Below are 27,389 nucleotides of genomic sequence, written 5' to 3'. Positions count from 1 at the left end.
TTACTAGTGTCGTAGTATCTGTAGCTGTGGAGATACACGAACGCTTTGTGGGCCCACACATGGCTCCCGAGACACCGGTTGAGAGACAGTGCTATACAGCCATGCCACTATTCATCCTGAGAGGACGCAATTCTTCAGCTTCGTAAATCTGGTCTTTGAGTTTAAGGTTCTCACCTTCCAAGCATCAGATTCTGCAAAATATGTGGTACCTCCACAGGACAGAGGAAGCCAGAGGTCCAACATCTGCACAGACATGCGACTAAGGGTCAAGTAACTGACCACCACCTCCGCTGACCCCAAACCCAGCATCTTCTGCATGGTCCGGGACGTCCAAGTCACCTATAAAGAAACAAGGGTGAGCAGTGAGAAACCGCACGGAATTCTATATGCAGCATATTCATGGTGAGCAGACAACTGCAATACTAATAATCTGTACAAGCTCCTTCAGCTTCAAAAAATTCAGATTTTTTTTTTTTTACTGAGAGCAAAAAAGTGCTTTAATGGACAGTCCTGGAATCTCTGGATAGTTGGCGTCGTCTCTGGGTTCGTCCTCCCACACTCCACATACTGATGTGGGAATGTAGATTGTAAGCCCCAGTGGGGACAGTGATGATGTCTGTAAAGATGTTGAGTATGAAGTCACTAGATACGCGAGTAATAGAGAATACACGATGAACGTTCCTTATGTCACATTTTTGCTGCCACCCGCGTACACTGCTCGGTGCAGCATTGCTAGTAACACAGGCGTGTTTTTGGCGCCTGCTGTATCCCTTTGTCTGGGCACTAACTGGTACAGTTATCTGGACACAGTAACAAGGCACCATAATGACCAGCAGCCAAGGTACAGCCGGTCCTGATCATGGACACATGTAGAATATACTCTGAGAACCTGAATCCGGGATCGTCCTCACATTGTCATGACTTATCAGGGCTCCTCGCGCCTCTCCAGCATCATCCATTGCATACATTATGGCACAGCTCTGGTGCGGCTTCTGGCTTGCTGTGACGTCACACAGATGCAATTCTTCCAATTCGGAGCCCAAAGCCAATAATTTGTTCCACTGAAACAGATGAAATGATATCTGGATTTCTGTGTATACATAAGTGGAGTCAGACTGAAAACCTGAGAAGGTATGGAGGCGGCAGATTTACCGTGTACGCTCCAGAGCATGGCTCCACCACTGGTTCCCGCCATTGTACGACTGCTTTTAGGTTAGGCAGCTTGTCTTGTATCTGTAAAATAATGGTCAAGAGTGAAAAACAAAGTGCAAGACTTAGCCGACACCGTCAGCTGCGAAAGAGAACCAAGCCACAGCCATTCAATTCCGAGTGGAAGAAATCACCAACGTGTGGAATTTTATATATTGGCTAAAAGTCTGAACGGAATAAAGCAGTCATCATTTATCACTGGTTGTGCCGATATATGGTGACACCACTGCAGTGACGGGCAGACGCCACAAAAGGTGCCTGGGTAAATGTTGCAAAGCACAATAGAAAAATGGATCCTAGCACCAGTAACATTTGTATGAGAAGGGAAAAAAATGCACCTGCAGGATCTTCTCCCGCTGGTTGTGGTCATCCACAAGGACAATCTGAGCCCGAGAATCTAACGCCAACTTAAGACAAGTGGATGCAGTTGATGATGGATCAATGCCAACGGCCAAGCCCCTGTCGGAGTGCAGATCACAATATTAGAACATGTGCCCCAGATGGTTGAAGAGAAGCACAATATCTCCATACCCAGCCAGAATCGCTCCCATCGCAGCCATAAACCACTCCGGAGAATTAAACCCAAGAATCAGAACCGCATGAAACCGCTGCAAGCCCAACTGCAAAGAAAAGAGAAATGTGATAGGTCATTAGTCCCAGGGTCTGGAGAACATCCTGCTAAAGTCATACTTACATGGCTCGAGGTACACACCGATTAAGGCAAAGGCTCAGAATAATCGTTTGCATTTTAATAAGTCACTTTTTACTTTGAAGGTGAGACCATTTACTTTAAAGTGGAAAATCTGAGAACACGTTAGGCAGAAATGTCGGTTGAGGAGAGAGGTTCCAAGAGGAGTAAGGAGAGACCTCCTAGTACATGTCCTGAAAAGCCGATTAAACATAGGACAAGTTAATAAAAAAAAAAAACTTAGCTCCGCAATTATTTACTAGATCCCATTCACAATACGAACTGAGCCTCCAGTGTACAAGGCTTTAGGCGGTGTTTAAGGCTATTCTGAACCAGGATTTCAAATATTGGGATGTACGGGATTTGGAGGGGCAGGTCCACTCCAGTTACATAGTTATTAAGGTTGAAGGAAGACTATATGTCCATCTAGTTCAACCCATAGCCTAACCTAACATGCCCTAACATGTTGATCCAGAAGAAGGCAAAAAAAACCCATGTGGCAAAGAGTAAGCTCCACATTGGGGAAAAAAATTCCTTCCCGACTCCACATACGGCAATCAGACTAGTTCCCTGGATCAACGCCCTATCAAGGAATCTAGTATATATACCCTGTAACATTATACTTTTCCAGAAAGGTATCCAGTCCCCTCCTAAATTTAAGTAATGAATCACTCATTACAACATCATACGGCAGAGAGTTCCATAGTCTCACTGCTCTTACAGTAAAGAACCCGCGTCTGTTATTATGCTTAAACCTTCTTTCCTCCAGACGTAGAGGATGCCCCCTTGTTCCTGTCTCAGGTCTATGATTAAAAAATAGAATTATTCTTACCGTTAATTCGGTTTCTAGGAACCTTCCACGACGGCATATGGAGGTTGTCTCTTTGCCCTAATGGGGAACAGGAAACACAGAGAGGTTTAAAAGGACCTCCCACCTCCCACCTGCCAGTGACTTACAACTGAAACCATAGCACCGGTTTACCTTCTGAATCCCAGAACTAGTCCAGGAATATGTATCGGGTGGGAAATTAGTGCCGTCGTGGAAGGTTCCTAGAAACCGAATTAACGGTAAGAATAATTCTATTTTCTCTAGTCACCTTCCACGACGGCATATGGAGGAATACCAACTAATTTGGCACTAGGGAGGGACAACGGCCTGCAGAACTTTATGGCCGAAGACTAAGTCCTTATTGGACAATACATCTAATCTGTAATGTTTAGAGAAAGTATGAAGTGAAGACCACGTTGCTGCCCTGCAGATCTGCTCTGGGGATGCACCTGCTCTTTCTGCCCAGGAGACTGACGTAGATCTTGTTGAATGGGCCTTGATCCCTACTGGAGGTATTTTGTTTTGAGCAAGGTAGGCTTCCGTTATAGCCTTTTTGATCCATGTAGCAATGGTACTTTTAGCTACTTTTTTACCCTTATTTTGCCCAGAGGGATGGACAAAGCGGTTATGATCGATTCTGAAAGCACGGGTCTGATCTAAGTATTGCAGCACAATACGTCGGACGTCCAGAGTGTTGAATCTTCTTTCTTCCGAATTTGCAGGATTATGGCAAAAGGTTGGTAGAACAATCTCTTGGGAACGATGAAAATCAGAGACTACCTTCGGAAGAAAAGAAGGATCTAGACGAAGTACTATTGAGTCATCTCTCACTAGAAGATACGGCTCTCTTATAGATAAGGCTTGTAGTTCACCCACTCTTCTAGCCGAAGTTATGGCTACCAAAAACACAGTTTTATAGGCAAGATTTTGAAGAGAGCAGGAGGACAAAGGTTCAAAAGGCGGGCCTGTAAGACCTTGAAGCACCACATTAAGATCCCATGGGGGAACTATTACACTGGTCAACAGCATTTTTGGTGCCAAAGATATTTCATCGAATTTAGGGTAACTTTGGGGTGCTGATTCTGAATATGTCATCAGTTTTGCCAGATTGGCTCAAGTTTTTGAGATTTTTGGTATCTTATTTATAGCACTTGTTGGTAAATGAGACGCATCATCTCATTAATTTCTTTGGATTAGTACTTGAACTGAGCAGTTCTCAATATAGTTTTGTGTTAATTGGTGTTCTAAAAGTTTGTTCATAGCTTGATTTTTGCACTAACTTTATGTTGTTGTCTGTTTTCCAGTGAAAAGCATGAACTCATCAAGAAGAAGTTGTCTTAACGATCCAGACTCATTCTGTTACATTTGTGGTGAATACACACTGCCAAAACATAGAAGAAACATAACAGACTTCGTAAAAAAAGTGTATTTTGCCTATTTTGGGGTTATGCTTGGGGACCAAGACAAGTTTTGGGCACCACACAGTGTGCAAAGCATGTATCGAATTATTACGAAAATGGAGCAAAGGACAAAGAAAAAGCTTCAAATTTGGTGTTCCAATGGTGTGGAGAGAGCAAAAAAATCATCATGATGACTGTTATTTCTGTGCAGTGCAAGTGCAAGGATTCAATAAGCATAAGAAACGAAAATGGGAGTAACCTAACATGGAATCTGCAAGAAGGCCTGTCCCTCATTGTGAAGATGTGCCTGTACCTGTGGTTACCATGTTACCTGACCTTCCCCCACCTGATGATGATGAAGTGTGTATTGGCAGTGTGTATTCACCACAAATGTAACAGAATGAGTCTGGATCGTTAAGACAACTTCTTCTTGATGAGTTCATGCTTTTCACTGGAAAACAGACAACAACATAAAGTTAGTGCAAAAATCAAGCTATGAACAAACTTTTAGAACACTAATTAACACAAAACTATATTGAGAACTGCTCAGTTCAAGTACTAACCCAAAATTAGAAAAAGAAATTAATGAGATGATGTGTCGCATTTACCAACAAGTGCTATAAATAAGATACCAAAAATCTCAAAAACTTGAGCCAATCTGGCAAAACTGATGACATATTCAGAATCAGCACCCCAAAAATACCCCAAATTCATTAAAATATTTTGGACACCAGAAATTTTTTTTGTTGTTGTTGACCTGTGTTATCTGTTTTCTAGGATTCATCCTAGTTGCTGATGTTAAGAATCTTTTGATCCAGCGATGACCTGCTAGATCTTGATCAAAAAAGGAGCTAAGTGCCGAGACCTGGACTTTGAGAGTACTGGGCCTAAGACCCATTTCTAAGCCTTTTTGTAAAAAATCTAAGATGTTAGGTATATTAGGCTTGAGAGGGTCTGGAAGGTTAGGTAAACAAAAAGACGAAAACTTTTTCCATATTTTGTTGTATATGGCGTTGGTTACTGGCTTTCTCGACTTTTGGAGAGTAGCTATGACGGGGTCCGATAGACCTTTTGCTTTCAACACGTGGGCTTCAGTAACCACGCTGCTAAGTTCCATTTCTGAGGGTCTGCGTGGAGAATAGGACCCTGAGAGAGGAGATTGTTCTTTTGAGGTAATATTACCGGTCCATCCACTTGTAGTTGGATGACCAAGTTGAACCAACTTCTCTTGGGCCAAAAAGGAGCTATCAAGATAGTCGGAGTCCCTTCTGATCGTATCTTCCTTAGAACCTTTGCCAGGATTGGGATTGGTGGAAATGCGTAGGCAAGCTGGAAGTGCCAATCTTGGACTAGGGCATCCAGACCTCTGGGATTGCCTCTTGGGTTCAAGGAAAAGAAGGTTTTGACTTGTGTTCTGGTAAGAGGCAAAGAGGTCGACCTCTGGAAGACCCCACTTTTGAACTAGCATATTGAACGTCTGAAGATCCAGGCTCCATTCGCCAGGATGAATGTCCTGGCAACTCAGGTAATCTGCTTGAATATTTGCAGTCCCTTTTAGGTGAATTGCCGTCAGGGACAGCAAGTGTTTTTCGGCCCAATAAAAAATTCGAGCGGAGATCTTTTTCAGACTGAGGATTTTTGTACTGCCCTGGTGCTTGATATGAGCCACCGTGGTCATATTGTCTGAATAGATCTGGACATGTTGACCAGAAATCTGACGGCTTGCTGCCAACAGGGCCTCTTCCACAGCTTTGAGTTCTCTGAAATTTGACGATTTGTTGCTGATTGACTGGTTCCAAAGACCTTGGTAAGGAACATGATTTATTATGGCTCCCCAGCCCCTCCTGCTGGCATCTGTCTTGATTGTGACTAGCGGAAGCTGAATCCAACTTACACCTTTCAGGAGGTTTGTGGAATTCATCCACCATGTTAAGGATGCTTTCACTCAACCGGGTGTGTGAATCCTTTTTATTAGAGTGCCAGGACGACCATCCCATCTGTCTAGAATGTGGGTTTGAAGAATTCTCGAGTGAGCTTGAGCCCAAGCCACTGATTGTATGCAGGCTGTCATGGAGCCTAAGAGAGACATTCCCTCCCGAAGAGTAGGAAATCTCGTCTCCTTGAATCTTCTGACTTTTGCTACTAATGGTAGCCTGTGATCGTCTGGGAGAAAGGACATCTGTTTTGCTGAGTCCAGAACCACACCCAAGAACTTTCTGGTTTTTGAGGGTTGAAGCTGTGATTTCTTCATATTTGGAATCCAACCCAGAGACTTCAATATCTCCAAAGTGGTTGACACATGGGACATCAGGGTCATCTCGGTGGGGGCTACTATCAGGAGATCGTCCAGGTAGGGCACTATGCAGACACCTTGACTCCGGATAAATGACACTGCTTCTGCCATGATTTTGGAGAATACTCTTGGTGCTGAGGAAATGCCGAAGGGAAGGACTCCAAACTGATAGTGCTCCACACGATGACTCCCCTGTATCGCAAACCTGAGGTATTTTCTGTGTCTCGGGTGGATAGGGATGTGAAAATATGCATCCTTTAGGTCGATGGTTGCCATAAAGGAGTGATGTCCTATCAGAGGAATTGCAGATCTTACAGACTCCATCTTGAACTTGCGATATTTCACATGTTGGTTTAGACCTTTTAGGTTTATAATAATTCTTACATCCCCTGAGGGTTTGGGTACTAAGAACAGCCGGGAATAATGTCCTTTTCCCTGTTCCAAAAGTGGAACTGGGGAGATCACATTTGATTTCATAAGATCCCTGAGACCTAACGTCAATAAACTGTGATCTCTTGAAGTCGGCAGGGTAGTAATTTTTAGACCCTGAGGGGGGGGGAAGAAATTAACTCTATTAATAGGCCCTCCTTGATGACATTGAGGACCCAGTGGGAACTGGTGATATTTTCCCACTGACCCACATATTTCGAGAGTCTCCCCCCTACCGGGTCGGAGTCATTGCTTGTCCTGTTGGGACTGTTGCTGCTGCTGCTGGGGGACAAAAATATTTTTCCCTCTACCTTTTGCGTAACTCCACCTGCCGGTTTTGCCTTTCCCTCTTTGAGGGGGCTGAGACTGTGGGGCACGAAAAAACCGTTTTCTCGGTTGTTTTTGCTCCGGGAGTGCCTTTTTCTTGTCAGTAGCCTTGTCAAGAATATCGTCTAAGGCCGGACCGAAAACATAATCTCCCTTAAAGGGTATAGCACACAACTTGGCCTTTGAGGTGATATCACTGCTCCATATTTTAAGCCAGAGGGCTCTTCTAGCAGAGTTGGAGAGTACGAGAGATCTGGCAGCCACTCTAACAGATTCTAGAGAAGCGTCAGCCAGAAACCCAGAGGCTCTATGCAAGATGGGAAGTGAATCTAATAACTCACCTCTCGGGGTACCCTGAGATATATGAGACTCTAATTTCTCCAACCAGCAGGAGAGGGCCCTGGCAACACAAGTGGAAGCGACATTGGCCTTAAGGATAGACGTAGAAGTTTCCCAAGATTTCTTTAGGAGACTTTCAATCTTTCTGTCCATAGGATCCTTTAATTGTGAAGAATCCTCAAAAGGGAGTGCTGTTCTTTTGGCGACTCTAGCCACCTGCACATCAACCTTTGGAATGTCCAATTTGATTACTTCACCCTCTAGAGGAAATCTATGCTTCATTTCTGCAGGGGTAGTGAGGCGTTTCTCAGGCTGTTCCCATTCCTGATTAATCATACTAACGATGTTAGCGTGCACCGGGAACCCCACTCTCTTCTCCGATCGGAGTCCACCAAACATCTGATCCTGTACGGACTGTGGTTCATATTCCTCTTCTAGGCCCATAGTATTACGGACAGCAGATACTAAATCCTCAATATAATCTGAGGAAGAGAGGTATTTCCTGACCTCAGCTTTAGGTGATACAGGATCTTCCCAGCCCACAGATGAAGTATGGGAGAGGTCTGAATCAGAGTCCGATTCGACCACCTGAATTTTTCTCTTTTTAGCTGGGGAATGTGGTGGCGGAGGTGGAGGAGTAGTAAAAGCTGCTAACGAAGATTGCACCTCCTGTTTTACTAAGGAGCGAATTTCATCCAGCAGAGATGGTTGCTCAGCTTTTACAATCTTGTCAGTACATGGCTGGCAGAGTCTTTTGTCCCAGTTAAGAGGGAATTTAGTAGAACAGACTGGGCACTTCTTTTTAATAGCGGCTTTAGGGGCAGACTTCTCTCCCTGAAATGACAAGGGAGAGGGGAGTGAGGACATTAAACCCCCTATAGGTACTACCTCCCAGATCCTATCCCTGCAAAACACTTACTGTAGCAGGGGTAGCGCTGGGCTCCGCAGATGCAGGGCACAAGGAACCATCCATACTGGGAAAAATAGTCTTACCTCAGTGGTGGTTCAGCAGGGTTTAAGAACGCTGTCCGCACCTGCCTCCAGCAATCAACAGTTCCCCCTCCCCCTCCGGGATCCATGTGAGGGGACGCCATCAGTCCGACACGCCGGCCGGCGAACCCGGAAGAAGCGGCCTCCAGGAGAACGAAGGACCGGAAGTGACGCGCGCGACCGCCGACGTCACATCCGGAACGCCGAGCCGGCAATGGAGGGGGAGAACGCCGAGCAGCTCATGGAGGAGCCCGGCGAGGGATCCCAGGCCTGCTTTGCCCTCGTGGGGGCGCGGGAAGGCCGGGAGGGGGTCCCTGAGGCACCTGCATAGCAGGACGACGGGAGCAGCAGGGGAGGAGGCGGAGCGCGACCATCAGCTGCCCGGCTATAACAGGCAGAGCCTGCACAAAGGTACCGCAGTCGCCGGCCACAACAGCACCTGGAGACCTCTCCCTGTCCCATGGGGAACAGGAAAGACACTGGCAGGTGGGAGGTGGAAGGTCCTTTTAAACCTCTCTGTGTTTCCTGTTCCCCATTAGGGCAAAGAGACAACCTCCATATGCCGTCGTGGAAGGTGACTAGAGAAAGATCATCAGAAAGGTCTTTGTACTGTCCCCTCATATATTTATACATTAACATAAGATCACCCCTTAGTCTTCGTTTTTCCAAACTAAATAGCCCCAAGTGTAATTGTGACGGGGTGTACGGCAGAGCAAGAAGGGGCAACAGGCCAAGGGATGATTCCACAGATTTATTATCAAGAACGCTGGAACAACACATGCAGGTAGATCTACAGAGTCCACAATTAGTCCAACGGAACAGGTTCAGGGGCACCTCCCGATAATCCTTGTGCCAGCTAACGAAGCAATAGTCCACACGAGTCCAAGGGATCCCAAAACAATCTCACGAACGACGAGATATGTCCTCAGCTCAAGTCTCGCCCCGTTCGCTTCCGCAGTCACAGCTGGACGTGGGGTCTTGCCTCAGCTAAGAATCCCCACTCCTCCTTTAAGGATCAACTCACATCTGATCTCAAAATAAGAATGGATTGTCTGCGCTCCTGGGATCTGCCCATGAAGGGGGGTAGGGGTCACACCTTCTATTCAATGGTTGGGTCCACCAGAAGATTCTAGACTGGTGGGCTCCACGTAGTCTATGTAGTATGTACATTTGACTAGCCACCTGCTGTGAGGAAGAATGGCTCTTCCTCCACTAGTGATGTTGACAAAGCTTAATTACATTATAGCTTAGGGCTGCAAGTATTGGGGGAAGGAGACATATTGTTACAGGTGAACTCCCAGCACAAGAAAATACATAAATTACAGCTAATAGAAACCAGAGAACAGTTACATACATCAAATGGCATATTATTCAAATACAGGACAGGGCAAAAGTACATATCATGACAATCCCTTCCCCTCCCAATTTGTGTATGTACCAGGGACCTCTACAGGTCGCTGGTTAAGTACACACAGGCAGAGCGTAACTTACATGTGGCTTCATGCAGCCACGAATTGGCATCGTAGCTCTCCCACATCATTGCCCAGGAGAACATCTGCAGGCAGACCACCCATCACCCCAACCACACATCGCCTGACCCCAAAACCAAAGTTCAGATCCACAGTGGCTGTGGGAATAGTCCTCCATTGTCCACCAGCCAGTTCAATGACAATCCCAGGTCCTCGATGGATTGCCTCAGGCCGAACCACTCGAGGATCAGCCAGTGTGAGGAAAGCCCCTGAGTCACAAAATCCAATAAGTCTGTCCATCCAGTACGACCTCCTGCAAGTGCTTACCTCGATGAGCAGAAGTCATCATAGCTGCGGGTCGCACACCATAAACTCCTAGTGGTGCAACATGGGTGGGTGAGGCACTAGGCCAGTCCTCACGTAGTGGTGACACGTCGTCCTCCATGGCACTTGGCTGTACATAATTAATACGACTGGGTACAGGATTAATCCTCATTTGAACAGCTGGGCAGGAGGCTTGCAGATGCCCCGGCTGTCCACATCGATAGCATCTGTGCTGGGTCTCACTACATCCAAGGCGTCCTCTTGGGCGAGGGGTAAGGGAACCTGGAGGCCGGCCCCCACCTGAAGGTGCTGTAGGGTTTTGAGGACGACTCCTCCATGGGCTGGCTGGGCATGAGGCCTGCAGATGACCCGGATGCCCACAACCATAACACCTGCGCTCTGCTACTTCCTCTCCTCGTCGTATTCCAGAAAACGCAGTAGAAGCAACTGGAGGCACATTTACACGGGTATCAGCATGAGGTGGTGGCTTAGAGGAACGGGGAACAATGGGGACAGAAGAACAGGGGGCCACTGGTGTTGTGGAGCTGGTAGGCCTCTCTCCATCCTCCAACAGAACCCTCCACTGAGGCTTGATGGTGAGAGCCTCATCAGCTAGAGCTGCAGCTTCCTCCACAGTGGCTGGTCTCCTCTCATGCACCCATTCCCGGACCTCAGCAGGGCACTTAACGTAAAACTGCTCTTTTAGGATAACCTGGAGGAAGGTCTCCCAGGTTAAGGCCTCCTCTGCCTCCAGCCAGCGATGACATTTGTTTGAGTCTGTGGGCATACATCTTGAAAGACACTTCCTCATCACAGGCTAAAGTACGGAACTGAGTCCTGTAAGTGTCTGGGGTAACAGCATAATGTTCTAGAATAGTCCGTTTAATCTCCGCATACTCACAGTTCCCCCAAGGGTCCATAGCTCTATAGGCTGCGGCAGCTCCACCCTCTAAGAGCCCCACCAGATGTCGGACTCGCTCCCTTTCCGGGACTTCCATTAATCGACACTGATGCTCAAAGTCCTGGAAGAAGCCCTCAATGTCGCCTGCAGCCTCATTAAAGGGCTTGAAGTCTTTGTGGGACACTCTGGGAAGTTCCGTCATGGTGGGTGCTGGGGTTACAGTCTGTCTGGAGCTTCTAGCTGCTTCCAAAGCGATCTGCCTCTCCAGCAATGCCGTCTCCTGAGCTCTGTGAATGGCCTCCCTCTCCTTCTCCTCAGCTCTGTGAATGGGCTCCCTCTCCTGAGCTCTGTGAATGGCCTCCCTCTCCTGAGCTCTGTGAATGGCCTCCCTCTTATAGTCTGTGGTGGCCTCTTCTCCCAGCAATGCCAACTCCTCCTCGTACCACACAACCCACTGACTTTTTGGGGTATTTACCTCCGGCTGCAGTCTTTCCTCCATTTGATGTGAGGATCCTTCCTCAGTGTCATCTTGCAGGCGAACTCCTTCCAAAGCCTCAATTAGCTGCTCCTTGGAGAGTCCTTTAAAACGGACTCCTACTTCACGGGCCTTTGATTGTAGGCTCCCCAAAGTCCAGTTCTTGTACTCTGCGGTGTTGGTTCCCGATGTTGGGCCATGGTCCTCCATTCCTTCTGCTCTGATCCCTCTGCTGCCAACCAGTTTGTGACGGGGTGTACAGCAGAGCAAGAAGGGGCAACAGGCCAAGGGATGATTCCACAGATTTATTATCAAGAACGCTGGAACAACACATGCAGGTAGATCTACAGAGTCCACAATTAGTCCAATGGAACAGGTTCGGGGACACCTCCCGATAATCCTTGTGCCAGCTAACGAAGCAATAGTCCACACGAGTCCAAGGGATCCCAAAACAATCTCACGAACGACGAGATATGTCCTCAGCTCAAGTCTCGCCCCGTTCGCTTCCGCAGTCACAGCTGGACATGGGGTCTTGCCTCAGCTAAGAATCCCCACTCCTCCTTTAAGGATCAACTCACATCTGATCTCAAAATAAGAATGGATTGTCTGCGCTCCTGGGATCTGCCCATGAAGGGGGGTAGGGGGTCACACCTTCTATTCAATGGTTGGGTCCACCAGAAGATTCTAGACTAGTGGGCTCCAAGTAGTCTATGTAGGATGTACATATGATTAGCCACCTGCTGTGAGGAGGAATGGCTATTCCTCCACTAGTGATGTTGACAAAGCTTAATTACATTATAGCTTAGGGCTGCAAGTATTGGGGGAAGGAGACATTGTTACAGGTGAACTCCCAGCACAAGAAAATACATAAATTACAGCTAATAGAAACCAGAGAACAGTTACATACATCAAATGGCATATTATTCAAATACAGGACAGGGCAAAAGTACATATCATGACAGTAATAACCTATCTTGGTATTGCAGACCCCCCAGTCCTCTAATAACCTTGGTCGCTCTTCTCTGCACCCGCTCTAGTTCAGCTATGTCTTTCTTATACACCGAAGACCAGAACTGTGCACAGTATTCTAAGTGTGGTCGAACTAGTGACTTGTTTAGAGGTAAAATTATGTTCTCCTCATGAGTATCTATGCCTCTTTTAATGCATCCCATTATTTTATTTGCCTTTGTAGCAGCTGCCCGACACTGGCCACTGAATATGAGTTTGTCATCCACCCATACACCCAGGTCTTTTTCATTGACGGTTTTGCCCAGAGTTTTAGAATTAAGCACATAATTATACATCTTATTACTTCTACCCAAGTGCGTGACCTTACATTTATCCCCATTAAAGCTCATTTGCCATTTATCAGCCCAAGCTTCTAGTTTACATAAATCATCCTGTAATATAAAATTGTCCTCCTCTGTATTGATTACCCTGCAGAGTTTAGTGACATCTGCAAATATTGAAATTCTGCTCTGAATGCCCCCTACAAGGTCATTAATAAATATGTTAAAAAGAAGAGGGCCCAATACTGACCCCTGTGGTACCCCACTGCTAACCACGACCCAGTCCGAGTGTGCTCCATTAATAACCACCCTTTGTTTCCTATCCCTGAGCCAGCTCTCAACCCACTTACACATATTTTCCCCTATCCCCATTATTCTCATTTTATGTATCAACCTTTTGTGTGGCACCGTATCAAAAGCTTTTGAAAAGTCCATATACACTACATCCACTGATTTCCCTTGGTCCAGTCCGGAACTTACCTCTTCATAGAAGCTGATCAGATTAGTCTGACATGAACGGTCCCTAGTAAACCCGTGCTGATACTGGGTCATGAGGTTATTCCTCTTCAGATACTCCAGTATAGCATCCCTTAGAAGGCCCTCCAGGATTTTACCCACAGTAGAGGTTAGACTTACTGGCCTATAATTTCCGAGTTCAGTTTTTGTCCCCTTTTTGAATATTGGCACCACATTTGCTATACGCCAGTCCTGTGGTACAGACCCTGTTATTATGGAGTCTTTAAAGATTACAAATAATGGTCTATCGATGACTGTACTTAATTCCTGCAGTACTCGAGGGTGGATCCCTTCCGGGCCCAGAGATTTGTCAATTTTAGTGATTTTTAGACGCCGCCGCACTTCCTGCTGGGTTAAGCAGGCGACATTTAATTGGGAATTTTTATCACTAGTCATTTTGTCTGCCATGGGATTTTCTTGTGTAAATACTGATGAAAAAAAAAGTAATTTAGCAGATTGGCTTTTTCCTCATCCTCATCCACCATTTCACCCAGACTATTTTTAAGGGGGCCAACACTATCATTTTTTAGTTTCTTTCTATTTATGTAGAATATTTTAGGATTATTTTTCCTCTTTCTGGCAATGAGTCTCTCTGTCTCAATCTTTGCTGCCTTGATTTGCTTTTTACAGAATTTATGTAATTTTTTGTATTTATTTAATGCCTCCTCACTACCTACTTCCTTTAATTCTCTATATTCTTTCTTTTTGTCACTTATTGCGCTCCTTACAGCTCTATTTAGCCATATTGGTTTCCTCCTATTTCTAGTATGTTTATTCCCATACGGTATATACTGTGCACAGGTCCTATCCAGGATGCTAATAAATGTCTCCCATTGTCTTTGTGTATTTTTGTGTCTCAGGATATCGTCCCAGTTAATTGCACCAAGATCCTCTCTCATCTGTTGGAAATTTCCCCTCCTGAAGTTTAGTGTCCTTGTAACCCCTCTATTACACAACTTTTTAACCCCCTTCTGACCTCGGATGGGATAGTACGTCCGAGGTCAGATCCCCTGCTTTGATGCAGGGCTCGGCGGTGAGCCCGCATCAAAGCCGGGACATGTCAGCTGTTTTGAACAGCTGACATGTGCCCGTAATAGGCGCGGGCAGAATCGCGATCTGCCCGCACCTATTAACTAGTTAAATGCCGCTGTCAAACGCAGACAGCGGCATTTAACTACCGCTTCCGGCCGGGCGGCCGGAAATGACGTCATCGCCGACCCCCGTCACATGATCGGATGTCGGCGATGCTTCAGAATAGTAACCATAGAGGTCCTTGAGACCTCTGTGGTTACTGATCCCCAGCAGCTGTGAGCGCCACCTTGTGGTCGGCGCTCACAGCACACCTGCAATTCTGCTACATAGCAGCGATCTGATGATCGCTGCTATGTAGCAGAGCCGATCGTGCTATGTCAGCTTCTAGCCTCCCATGGAGGCTATTGAAGCATGGCAAAAGTAAAAAAAAAAAAAAGTAAAAAAAAATGTGAAAAAAATAAAAAAAAATATAAAAGTTTAAATCACCCCCCTTTCGCCTCAATCAAAATAAATGAATAAACAAAAAATTAAATCTACACATATTTAGTATCGCCGCGCTCAGAATCGCCCGATCTATCAATTAAAAAAAAGCATTAACCTGATCACTAAACGGCGTAGCGAAAAAAAAATGCGAAACGCCAGAATTACGTTTTTTTGGTCGCCGCGACATTGCATTAAAATGCAATAACGGGCGATCAAAAGAACGTATCTGCACCACAATGCTATCATTAAAAACGTCATCTCGGCACGCAAAAAATAAGCCCTCAACCGACCCCAGATCATGAAAAATGGAGACGCTATGAGTATCGGAAAATTGCACAATTTTTTTTTTTATTTTTTTTTTTAAGCAAAGTTTGGAATTTTTTTTCACCACTTAGGTAAAAAATAACCTAGTCATGTTTGGTGTCTATGAACTCGTATTGACCTGGAGAATCATAATGGCAGGTCAGTTTTAACATTTAGTGAACCTAGCAAAAAAGCCAAACTAAAAATCAAGTGTGGGATTGCACTTTGTTTGCAATTTCACCGCACTTGGAATTTTTTTCCCGTTTTCTAGTACACGACATGCTAAAACCAATGATGTCGTTCAAAAGTAGAACTTGTCCCTGCAAAAAATAAGCCCTCACATGGCCAAATTGACGGAAAAATAAAAAAGTTATGGCTCTGGGAAGGAGGGGAGTGAAAAACGAACACGGAAAAACGAAAAATCCCAAGGTCATGAAGGGGTTAAAGGAGACATGAAAACTTATTATTTTGTGATCGCTATTTCCCAAGTAACCCCCAACCCTTATATTTGCTATGCGGTCTGGCCTGTTGGTTAATATTAGGTCTAGCAGTGCCCCCCTTCTTGTTGGGTCCTGAACCAGTTGTCAGAGGTAATTGTCTCTCATAGTTGTCAGACTCCGATTACCTTTGCTGGAACTGCAGGTTTCTGTTCCCGAATCTATTTCAGGGTAGTTGAAGTCCCCCATAATAATGACTTCTCCTTGAGTCGCAGCTTCATCTATTTGCTTTACGAGGATATTCTCCATTGCTTCCATTATTTTTGGAGATTTATAACAAACCCCTATCAGTAATTTATTATTTTTTCCCCCTCCACTTATCTCCACCCACAGGGATTCTACATTTTCATTAAATTCACCTATATTATCGCGCAGGATGGGTTTTAAGGACGATTTTACATATAGACACACCCCTCCCCCTCGCTTATCTGTACGGTCATTTCTGAACAGACTATAACCCTGTAAATTAACAGCCCAGTCATGGCTCTCATCCAGCCACGTCTCAGATATCCCCACCATGTCATAATTATGCTCCAACACCATTAGTTCTAATTCCTCCATTTTGTTGGCGAGGCTTCTGGCATTAGTATACATGCACTTGATGTTCCTCCCTGTACCTCTATTCTTTCTTAAATTATTAACTGTTCTGACCCCCACCCCCCATGCCACCGCCACCCCCATCTTCCTTATTTGTGCCCAGGTCTCTGTCTGCACTATCTTCCCCTCCTATAAAATGAATACCCTCCCCCCAATTCCTAGTTTAAACACTCCGCCAACCTTCTAGCCATTCTCTCCCCCAGCACAGCTGCACCCTCCCCATTGAGGTGCAGCCCGTCCCTAGCGTAGAGCCTGTAGCCAACTGAGAAGTCGGCCCAGTTCTGCAGGAACCCAAACCCCTCCTTCCTACACCAATTCTTGAGCCACTTATTAACCTCCCTAATCTCCCGTTGCCTCTCTGGCGTGGCACGTGGTACAGGCAGTATTTCGGAGAATACCACGTTGGAGGTCCTTGCTTTCAGCTTGCAGCCTAAAGGTTCCTTCACACTAAGCGACGCTGCAGCGTTCCAGACAACGATGTCGATCGCTGCAGCGTCGCTGTTTGGTCGCTGGAGAGCTGTCACACAGACCGCTCTCCAGCGACCAACGATGCCGGTAACCAGGGTAAACATCGGGTTACTAAGCGCAGGGCCGCGCTTAGTAACCCAATGTTTACCCTGGTTACCATCGTAAAAGTTAAAAAAAACAAACACTAGATACTTACCTTCCGCTGTCTGTCCCCGGCGCTCTGCTTCTCTGGTCTGACTGTGAGCGCCGGCCAGCCGGAAAGCAGAGCAGTGACGTCACCGCTCTGCTTTCCGGCCGCTGTGCTCACAGCCAGTGCAGGAAAGCACAGCGCCGGGGACAGACAGCGGTAGGTAAGTATGTAGTGTTTGTTTTTTTAACTTTTACGATGGTAACCAGGGTAAACATCGGGTTACTAAGCGCGGCCCTGCGCTTAGTAACCCGATGTTTACCCTGGTTACCAGTGAAGACATCGCTGAATCGGAGTCACACACGCCGATTCAGCCATGTCTGCAGGGAGTCCAGCGACGAAAGAAAGTTCTGGACTTTCTTCCCCGACCAGCGATCTCCCAGCAGGGGCCTGATCGCTGCTGCCTGTCACACTGGACGATATCGCTAGCGAGGACGCTGCAACGTCACGGATCGCTAGCGATATCTTCTAGTGTGACGGTACCTTTACTCTGCTGAAATCATCTTTAAGGACCTTCCACCTACCTCTAACTTTGTCATTAGTGCCAATGTGCACCATGACCGCTGGGTCCTCACCAGCCCCTCCCAATAATCTGTCCACCCGATCAGCGATGTGTCGGACTCGAGCGCCAGGTAGGCAGCACACCGTCCGACGATCCCTGTCTTTGTGACAGATTGCCCTATCTGTTCCCCTAATAATTGAGTCCCCCACTACCAGCACCTGTCTGGCCTGCCCTGCGCTCCTATTTCCCTCCTTACTGGAGCAGTCACTCCTCCAGCTTTCAGAGGACATGCCTGGCTGCAGCAGTGCTACCCCTGTACTGGCACCCCCCTCATCTGCCAACAGATCAGGACTAGCCTCCCTGGCACTCTTCCCTCTACCCCGCTTCCTAACTGTCACCCAGCTTGCTACTTCACCGTCCTGCAGCTCCATCCCACCATCCCCCCCCTCATCTGTCCCATTGAGCGTCTGCTCCGTGAGCAGAAGACTCCTCTCCATATTGTCTATGGATCTCAGTGTTGCCAGCTGCACATTTAGATCCAGAATCTGGGTTTCCAAATGCACAACGTGCTCACATCTCGCACAGCAGTGTGCACCCTCCACCGGCTGATCAAGGATTGCATACATGTGGCAAGATGTGCACTGGAGGCATTAACAAGAGTGGAGCACATTTCCCAATCAGGATTGCACCAGACAGGAACGTTAAATAATAAAAAAATAAAACATAAATACAAAGTATTAATAAGAAACAGACAGCAATTCAGTAATTTCTCCCTTGGAAACTCCCTGATCCAAAGTCACACTTACCGCCGGCCACACTCACACTCAGGCCACACTCACACTCAGGCCACACTCACACTCAGGCCACACTCACACTCAGGCCACACTCACACTCAGGCCACACTCGCTATGCTGAAGACTTATAGATTTTTTTTTTTCTCTAGTTCCCTTAACAGCAATCCACCTTGCTGTCCAAATGCATTTCCAAAAAGTTAGAAAAGATATTTCAAAGCCGATTTTAAATGGAATAGGTAACTTTCTTCCTGCTTTTTTTGGAGTGTTAAAATGACTGACAAACCTCTAGCTTTTAGAATTGTGCTTACAGAAGCCATGCTGCCACAATGTCCCTAAATCTGGATGGAAAATGGGACCTTGATCGAGGGAATTCTTATAGACTAAGAATGAAAGGTTCCTCCAACTTTAAGCTGTTCAGTAGTCAGAACAGAGAGGAGCAGCAAGACGCCTCGTCACACCTTCTACTGTTATCATCTGAAAGATTCAGAGGGAGTGGGATAAAGGGAAAGGACTAAGCCAAGTTGAAGATCCACTAGACCAGGGGTGTCAAACTGCATTCCTCGAGGGCTGCAAACAGGTCATGTTTTCAGGATTTCCTTGTACTGCACAGGTGATAATTTAATCACCTACACAAATAATGAGTTGGTGATTAAATTATCACCTGTGCAGTACAAGGAAATCCTGAAAACATGACCTGTTTGCAGCCCTCGAGGAATGCAGTTTGACACCCCTGCACTAGACTGTTCCATGTGAATAGAATCTAGCTCACAAATGAATTTATGGCAATTCCTCAAGCTGCAAAAAAATCCACTTCCAATAAACCCCACATCCTGGATCTTAGCTCAAACATCTTGATGTCTAGACTCAATTAGCCAGGGTCTAGTTGTTTTTGGATCACAAAATCTACCCGAATATTATTTGAGCCTTTTAGATGAAGAGCCATTAGGGACAAAAGACTCGTCTCTGCCCAGGAACATTTGTTTTTTGGGCTGGCAGTATCTGAAGAGGCTTCTGTTAAGCAACTATTGTCATGTCTGAAGTAGAATCAGGATTTGTTTTGATTGTAGAAGAGGACTTTATGAAGGCCAGAGGATGACCTACTGATGGAAAGTTACAAAGCGAAGAGGAAGAAGAATATACTGTGGCTCAGTTACGTCTTCCCTACAGTTCTTTGGCCATATGTGTAAGGAGGTGAAGCACAATGAGAGTCCGGTGGTGGTTACCTTCTCGGCTCTGTGCCTGGAACCATTGAGCTGTGCTGCAGGTTCCCCAGGGGACAGACTTAGAGACTGGTACAAGAAGAAAGCCGGGCAGAGGGCGGGAAAGGCACGCAGGCAAGGGACAGAGCAGCGTGAGCAGAGATCAGAGCAGGGTGCAGCTGCGCTCCTGGAGAGAGAGAAATCGCCTGGTCAGAGGACAGATACAGGGAGATTGCCCAGAAAGACTGCATCTTGTGAGTACCTGAAAGCGGACTCTGCTGTGACTGGTGAGGGGCGCTTTGAGACCCATGTAGAGACATCGGCCCGTATAGAGACTGCGACCCACTGATTCCTGGTACAGAGACTTAACAGTGCAGAGCCCCTGATTCCTGCTGTGCTGTAAAGGCTAAAGACTCAGAACTTGTGCATATCACATTAACTCCCGAAACCCCAAGCAGCAGGCTCCTAGAGACTACTCAGCCCACGGACAACAGAGGAACGACAAGTGCCGCTGTTTCTCGGCGCCTACGTTGGAGAAGACGACCCTTCAAGCAAGTCCTCATCAGACTGATAAGTGTCCTTTTCTCAAGAAAATCCTGCTTAATTCTGTTACACTGTTTGACTCCCATATTTTTGCACTATTTTATTGCCAGTTATTTTCCATTGCTTCCTCCCTGCGAGGAGAACCTTATTACTGTTATTAAACCCCTCAACTGTTGGTCTGTCTTTTCCGTGGTGACATACTCAGTACCTGCATACTATTACATTTGGCGTAGTCGGCAGGATGTCACATGGTAGCGCGGACAGGGCAGACCAAGCAGCTGGGGAAGTTCCCAGGTCTAGCATTTTCCTGGGAGCCATGTTGAATAATTTGCCGAGGTTCACTGGGAACAATGTAATGCTGTGGAGTTGGACGGAGCGTATCCGGGGAATGATGCGGATGCATCCCATGACACCAGCCCTGGAGGCAGAAATTGCATTGATGGCCCTGGAGGGGGAGGCGCGGGATTCTGTCATACATAGGTCCCCCCGAGAGATACCCTAGATAAAGTGCTGCGCATACTTGAGACGCATGGGGACCCCACTGACGTAGGGGAACTTCGCATTCGACTGTTTCACCGGGTACAACGGGAGGGGGAGACCGTGACCCAATTCATGAATGCCCTACAAGAGCTTCACACTGCTATCAGACGAAAGGACGCTGTAGGGGTTGGGTCAGTTGATGTGGTGCTCAGAGATCAGCTGGTGACGGGACTGCGTGATGCAATGATGAAACAGGCACTGCGAGAGCGCATGCGAGTAAAGCCAGACATGACTTTCTCTGAGGTTGGAAGTGAGGCGTGTGTGCGAGAACAAGAACAGGGAGTAACGGGACTGGTGAGAAGGGTGCAGAGCGGGGAGGTAACCACCACCGCAGACAATGTCCCCCAGTGGGCGGAGGACCTGAGAATGGAGATTAGACAGGTCCGTGAAGAAATGGCGGCCTCCAGAAGAAGTATGGCAGAAGGGCCCGGTCCTCTGGTGCAAGACAGAGAAGCTGCCCCCCGAAGGGAGGGTGAAACTAGCAGGAGGAGAAGCCCTCTTACATGCTACACTTGTGGAGAATCCGGCCACATTGCTAGATGGTGTCCCCGGCGGAGCCGACCGTCCCCGCGCCCTCCTTTAATATTAGGTGGCTCTGAGCTCGAGGGGCACCGCTCGGAGCGTGAAGAACAGAGGAGGAGTAGTGAAAGTCCCCACAGCCTTGTTTCCACGTGCCCTCTGGTCTGGGCAGAAATCAATGGAAGGGCAGTGCGGTGCTTGATAGACACCGGCTCACAAGTTACCACCATGCCTGAGAGATATTTCCGCCATTATTTCCCAGAGGCGCTACGGCCCAAATGGGGCCCTGTGATCAAACTTATGGCAGCCAATCACTTGCCCATCCCGGTCGCAGGGGTGGTATGGATGAACATAGAGGTCTGCGGAAAAGACCTCGGGAGAAGAGGAGTGGTACTTGTGGATGGAGAGGTAGCTAAAGACCATACCGTTACCCTGGGCATGAATGTGTTAAAAGACCTCGGAAGCCTGGTTTTCAACGAGTCCCCGGAACAGTTCCTGCAACAATGGAGTGACCAAACCCCCCAGAGAAGGGTCTTTCAACAATTGATACGGACCGCCCAGGTCCGGGAAGCATACAGAGACAGAAAGGAACTCGGCAAAGTCGTCGCCCCCGCCTCAGTCAATCGAGTGTTGCCCCCTGGGCAGACTGTGCTTCCCCTGCCTATACGAGCTGGCATCCCGCTGGAAGGGGTCGAAGTCCAAATTGAGCCCAGCAGAGCCGACCAGCTGCCGTCAGGAATATTGGTCGCACGGTCCCTGGCTACCATGCGGGATGGAACTGTCCTTGTGCGCTGCATAAATTTGGGAGAGACAGATACAACTTTGCACCCTAGAAGTAAAGTCGCTCAAGTCCTGGGCCTCCCAGACGAGCTGGTTCCAACTGAGGCGGTACAGCTGACCGCAAAGCCAGAAGATCCGTGGCTGGTGACCGTCAAAGCAGAGGCAGCTCCAGAGCCCAAATTACTGCAAGAAGGGTGCCAGATACTACAACGCATGAGGGTGGAGCTCTCAGAACTTACTCCGCAGCAGGTACCTCAGGTGGAAGCCGTATTGGGGAGATTTCATGAGGCGTTCGCCAGAGATGAAGATGACTTTGGACATACCACGGCCATCACCCACGAGATACCCACCGGGGATGCGGCACCAATCCGGGAACGGTACCGCCAAATACCCCCACAGATGTACGAGGAGGTGAAGGGAATGCTATCACACATGCTGAAGAATGGAGTTATACGCGAGAGTCAGAGCCCGTGGGCTGCCCCTATAGTCTTGGTGAGAAAGAAAGATGGGTCCTTGCGGTTCTGTGTGGACTATCGCCGGCTCAACGCTTGCACAGTGCGGGACTCGTACCCACTGCCCAGGATAGAGGAGTCCCTGACAGCGCTAGGGAATGCCAGATATTTCTCCACGTTAGACTTGGCCAGCGGCTACTGGCAGGTGCCCATGTCTGAACAAGACCGAGCCAAGACTGCTTTCATCCTTCCAATGGGACTATATGAGTTCGACCAGATGCCCTTCGGCCTAGCAAATGCCCCAGGAACATTTCAGCGACTCATGGAGAGATGTCTGGGAGACCTGAACTTTGAAGCCACTTTGATCTACTTGGATAATATCATCGTCTTTGCACCCACCTTTGAGGAGCATCTGCAGAGACTAGAGCAAGTTCTGAGTCGACTACAGAAGTATGGCTTGAAAGTGAAACCCCAGAAATGTCACCTCTTCCGTACCGAGATTGAATACTTGGGACACGTTGTCTCCGCTGAGGGGGTGAGGCCTTCCCCGGAGAAGATCGCTGCGGTACACGAGTGGCCAACTCCAAAAACTGTGAAAGATGTGCGTGCGTTCCTGGGACTCACAGGATACTTCAGACGCTTCGTAAAACACTTTACCCGCCTTGCTAATCCACTCCAGGAGTTGTTGAGGGGAGTGCCCTCTTGTGCCAAAAACAGGAACATACAGTGGGGGAAGCGTCAGGAGGAGGCATTCTTGGCTTTGAAGAAGGCCCCCCATGCGGGTCTACGCTGACTTCACACAACCGTTCATCTTGCACACTGATGGGAGCCTGCAGGGCCTCGGGGCCGTACTATCGCAGATGCAGGACGGGAAAGAGCGCGTCATCGCATACGCCAGTCGGTCTTTGCATGACTCGGAAAGGAATCCAGAAAACTACAGTTCATTTAAGCTGGAGTTGTTGGCACTGGTGTGGGTAATAAATGAGAAATTCGCAGAATATCTGGCTGGCTCAGAAGTTCATGTACGCACCGATAACAATCCGTTGGCCCATCTCGAGAATGCCAAGTTAGGTGCCCTAGAACAACGTTGGGAAGCCCGAATGGCAAAGTTCCGATACAGAATTTCGTATAAAAGAGGAGCTGAGAAAGTTTGAGAGAGGGCATCCGCATGAACAATCGCAAACCAGCACCCAGCCAAGATGAAGATCTGGAAGATATGGAGGTTCCAGGTTTTGGAGGGAGAGCCAGGACGGTGGCAGCGGCGTGGGAAATTGAACAGGATGAGGCCTGTGTGAATTTGCTGGAGCAGCCCCGCGATGAGTGGGTCCGAGTGCAGCAAGAGGATCCAGAGCTAGTTCAGTTGAGAAAGTGGGTCGTGTCTGAACAAATGCCCAATCGGCACGAGAGGAGGTCCATGTCACCTGAACTACTGAAGATGCTACGCCAGTGGGAGAGGCTCCAGTTGCGGGATGGTATCCTGTACCGGAAGGTATCCCTGCAAACAGAACTCAGTCTTGTTTGGCAGACGGTGATTCCCTTGTCCTTGATAGACCAGGTGGCTAAGGAAGCACATGAGAACAGAGCACACTTTGGGCCAGAAAAAACTTTCCGGTGGTTACAGCGCCTATTTTATCATCCCCACTTAAGGAACATTGTGGAGAAAGTATGTCAGCAATGCAGAAGTTGTGAGCTGGTTAAACCACCAGAACAACGAGCTCCCACAGAGACAGTGAGGTCTTCTGGCCCCATGGATCTACTGGCAATAGATTACTTGACAATTGGACCAGCACACCAAGGCTATGAGCATTGTTTAGTGATAGACCACTTTACTAAATTTGCCGTAGTGATGCCCACGCGGGACCAGACTGCTGAGTCTGCTGCTCATGCAATCTGCAAACACTTCATACAGGTGTATGGGTGCCCCAAGCGCATCCATTCTGATCAAGGGGCCTGTTTCCTCGGAAGAGTGATGGAGGAGCTACACCAGCTGTACAAAATCGATAAGTCCCAGACCACCCCATATCATCCACAGGGGAATGGGGCTTGTGAAAGATTTAACCGCACTCTGATTCAAATGCTGAGGACCCTGGAAGAGGACCAGAAGGCGAAGTGGACTGAGTCCGTCCCTGAATTGGTGTGGGCGTATAACAATCGGAAACACAGCGCCACCGGATTCACCCCCTACTCTTTGTTCTTTGGCCGACCTGGGAAGGGGCTGGCAGAGCTGGATCTGGAACCCGAGGAGGAATACCCACGGACGGGGGTGTACTCCTGGGTTCAAGAACATCGGCGGTGGCTGCGGACAATTCAACGTCTAGTGCAGAACCGGCTGCAAGAATTGGAGCATTCTCAGGTAGCTCCTCAAAAGGGGACGGCCCTGCGGCCTGGAGACCGAGTCTTAGTGAGGGAAAAGCGCCCACACAACAAACTAGAGTACCGGTGGGAGAAAAGGCCGTGCCGAGTGAAGCGGCAGCTCGGCAATGGGGGTCACGTTTATGAGGTCCAGCCTGAAACAGAAGAGGGACACACTGCACAGGAATATGTTGCGTCCATGTTTGTCTCGAGATCCTGAATCAGTCCAATTGGCTCCAGCACCCCCACCAGCTGCACCAATGATCAATGTAGATGTGGAAGATGAGGAAGACTCCCAATCTCTACCAGGGAACCCAGAAACAGGGATGGTGCCTGAAACTACCAACGTATCGGAGGAAGCCTCGACTCCTCCCACAGCAGTTGACATCACCGCCCCTGCAGATTTAAGACGCTCTGAACGTTCGACGGCTGGTGTACACCCTGTTCGCTACAATCAGGATGAGTTCTGTTGTGAATTCTGTGGCTGAATTCACTCCTGTGGTCACAAGTGGTACTGCAGCTTCTGAGCTTCCTCCCTCAGGTGTTCTGGTGAGCTCGTTAACTGCTTCATTACTTAACTCCGCCTGATGCTGCTATCCTTGCTCCGTGTCAATGTTTCAGTGTTGGATCTGAGCTTCTCCTGATTGTTCCTGTGACCTGCTGCTCAGTATAGCTAAGTGCTTTTTTGTTGCCTTTTTTCTGTCCAGCTTGTCTTTTGTTTTGCTGGAAGCTCTGAGACGCAAAGGGTGTACCGCCGTGCCGTTAGTTCGGCACGGTGGTTTTTTTTTGCCCCCTCTGCGTGGTTTTGTTTTAGGGTTTTTTGTAGACTGCAAAGTTCGCTTTACTGTCCTCGCTCTGTCCTAGAATATCGGGCCCCACTTTGCTGAATCTATTTCATCCCTACGTTTTGTCTTTTCATCTTACTCACAGTCATTATATGTGGGGGGCTGCCTTTTCCTTTGGGGAATTTCTCTGGGGCAAGTCAGGCCTATTTTTCTATCTTCAGGCTAGCTAGTTTCTTAGGCTGTGCCGAGTTGCCTAGGTAGTTGTTAGGCGCAATCCACAGCCGCTTTTAGTTGTGTTTAGGATAGGATCAGGTGTGCAGTCTACAGAGTTTCCACGTCTCAGAGCTCGTTCTTGTATTTTTGGATTTGTCAGATCACTGTGTGCGCTCTGATCGCTAAGCACACTGTGTTTCTGGATTGCCTTCATAACACCTGTCATTAGCAAACATAACAGAGTTCATCTGACAGCAGATTGTGCAAGGACTGGAAGATTGCCAACAAGAACTCCTGAAAATCTCGCCCGTGGAATGGCGAGCAGAAAGAGGGGGGGAATGTAAGGAGGTGAAGCACAATGAGAGTCTGGGGGCGGTTACCTTCTCGGCTCTGTGCCTGGAACCATTGAGCTGTGCTGCAGGTTCCCCAGGGGACAGACTTAGAGACTGGTACAGGAAGAAAGCCAGGAAGAGGGCGGGAAAGGCACGCAGGCAAGGGACAGAGCAGCGCGAGCAGAGATCAGAGCAGGGTGCAGCTGCGCTCTTGGAGAGAGAGAAATCTCCCGGTCAGAGGACAGATACAGGGAGATTGCCCAGAAAGACTGCATCTTGTGAGTACCTGAAAGCGGACTCTGCTGTGACTGGTGAGGGGTGCTTTGAGACCCATGTAGAGACATCGGCCCGTATAGAGACTGCGACCCACTGATTCCTGGTACAGAGACTTAACAGTGCAGAGCCCCTGATTCCTGCTGTGCTGTAAAGGCTAAAGACTCAGAGCCTGTGCATACCACATTAACGCACGGAACCCCAGGCAGCGGGCTCCTAGAGACTACTCAGCCTACGGACAACAGAGGGGCGACAAGTGCTGCTGTTTCTCGACGCCTACGTTGGAGAAGACGACCCTTCAAGCAAGTCCTCATCAGACTGATAAGTGTCCTTTTCTCAAGAAAATCCTGCTTAATTCTGTTACACTGTTTGACTCCCATATTTTTGCACTATTTTATTGCCAGTTATTTTCCATTGCTTCCTTCCTGCGAGAACCTTATTACTGTTATTAAACCCCTCAACTGTTGGTCTGTCTGTTCCGTGGTGACATACTCAGTACCTGCATACTATTACATATGCTTGGAGAAAACATCTGTGGAGTCCTGATAGGAGGCAGACATATTAGATGGAGCAGAGGTTCTGAGGAGGTGACATTTTGAAGCAGTCATAAGAACAAAATGATCCCCACTGGGAGATCTGTTTGGACGATCAGTCAGAGCGCGTAACTATATAGTCAGTTGTAAAATCACCGCTGCATCAGAAGAGATTAAAGGTAAATTCAGCAGTCAGGGCGCAGAACTGGAAGGCATAGTGTCCGACAAAACTAGTCCCTTGCCTGGGCCGCCATATGGAACCAGAAGTGGAGTGGGCACAACCTGGTTCAATCAAACCCTTTCCAGTTTGCAGTAAAGATCACAGAATGCATCATATGGTCATCCCACTCCCACAATGGCACAGCCCACGCTAAAGTGTCCACAGAGCAAGAAAAAACATGGGCCACTTTGAAACGGTCAGCAAAAAAATTGCTGATGACATAACTCAATGCATGTGCATTGGTTCACGTAGCCCCGGCAGGCTTTAATGTCTACGGCAAGAAAGGACCAATGTGAAGATGTTTCTA

The 27,389-nt window shown here is 47.8% G+C and overlaps 1 protein-coding gene across 1 annotated transcript; it reads right to left on the bottom strand.

Annotated features, from left to right (window-relative positions):
- Positions 1–111: 111 nt before the first annotated feature.
- Positions 112–18,658, bottom strand: LOC138657559 (long-chain-fatty-acid--CoA ligase ACSBG2-like). The gene is made up of 6 exons (XM_069745325.1): positions 18,650–18,658; positions 1,741–1,829; positions 1,548–1,668; positions 1,153–1,233; positions 912–1,061; positions 112–339 (listed from the first exon to the last, which is right to left on the bottom strand). Exons 1-6 carry the CDS (start codon positions 18,656–18,658, stop codon positions 112–114), a joined length of 678 nt encoding a protein of 225 aa, XP_069601426.1.
- Positions 18,659–27,389: the final 8,731 nt, after the last annotated feature.

Source organism: Ranitomeya imitator, chromosome 1 (assembly GCF_032444005.1).
Source record: "Ranitomeya imitator isolate aRanImi1 chromosome 1, aRanImi1.pri, whole genome shotgun sequence".
Taxonomy (NCBI): Eukaryota; Metazoa; Chordata; class Amphibia; order Anura; family Dendrobatidae; genus Ranitomeya; species Ranitomeya imitator.
This window is presented reverse-complemented; position numbering and strand designations above follow the sequence as displayed.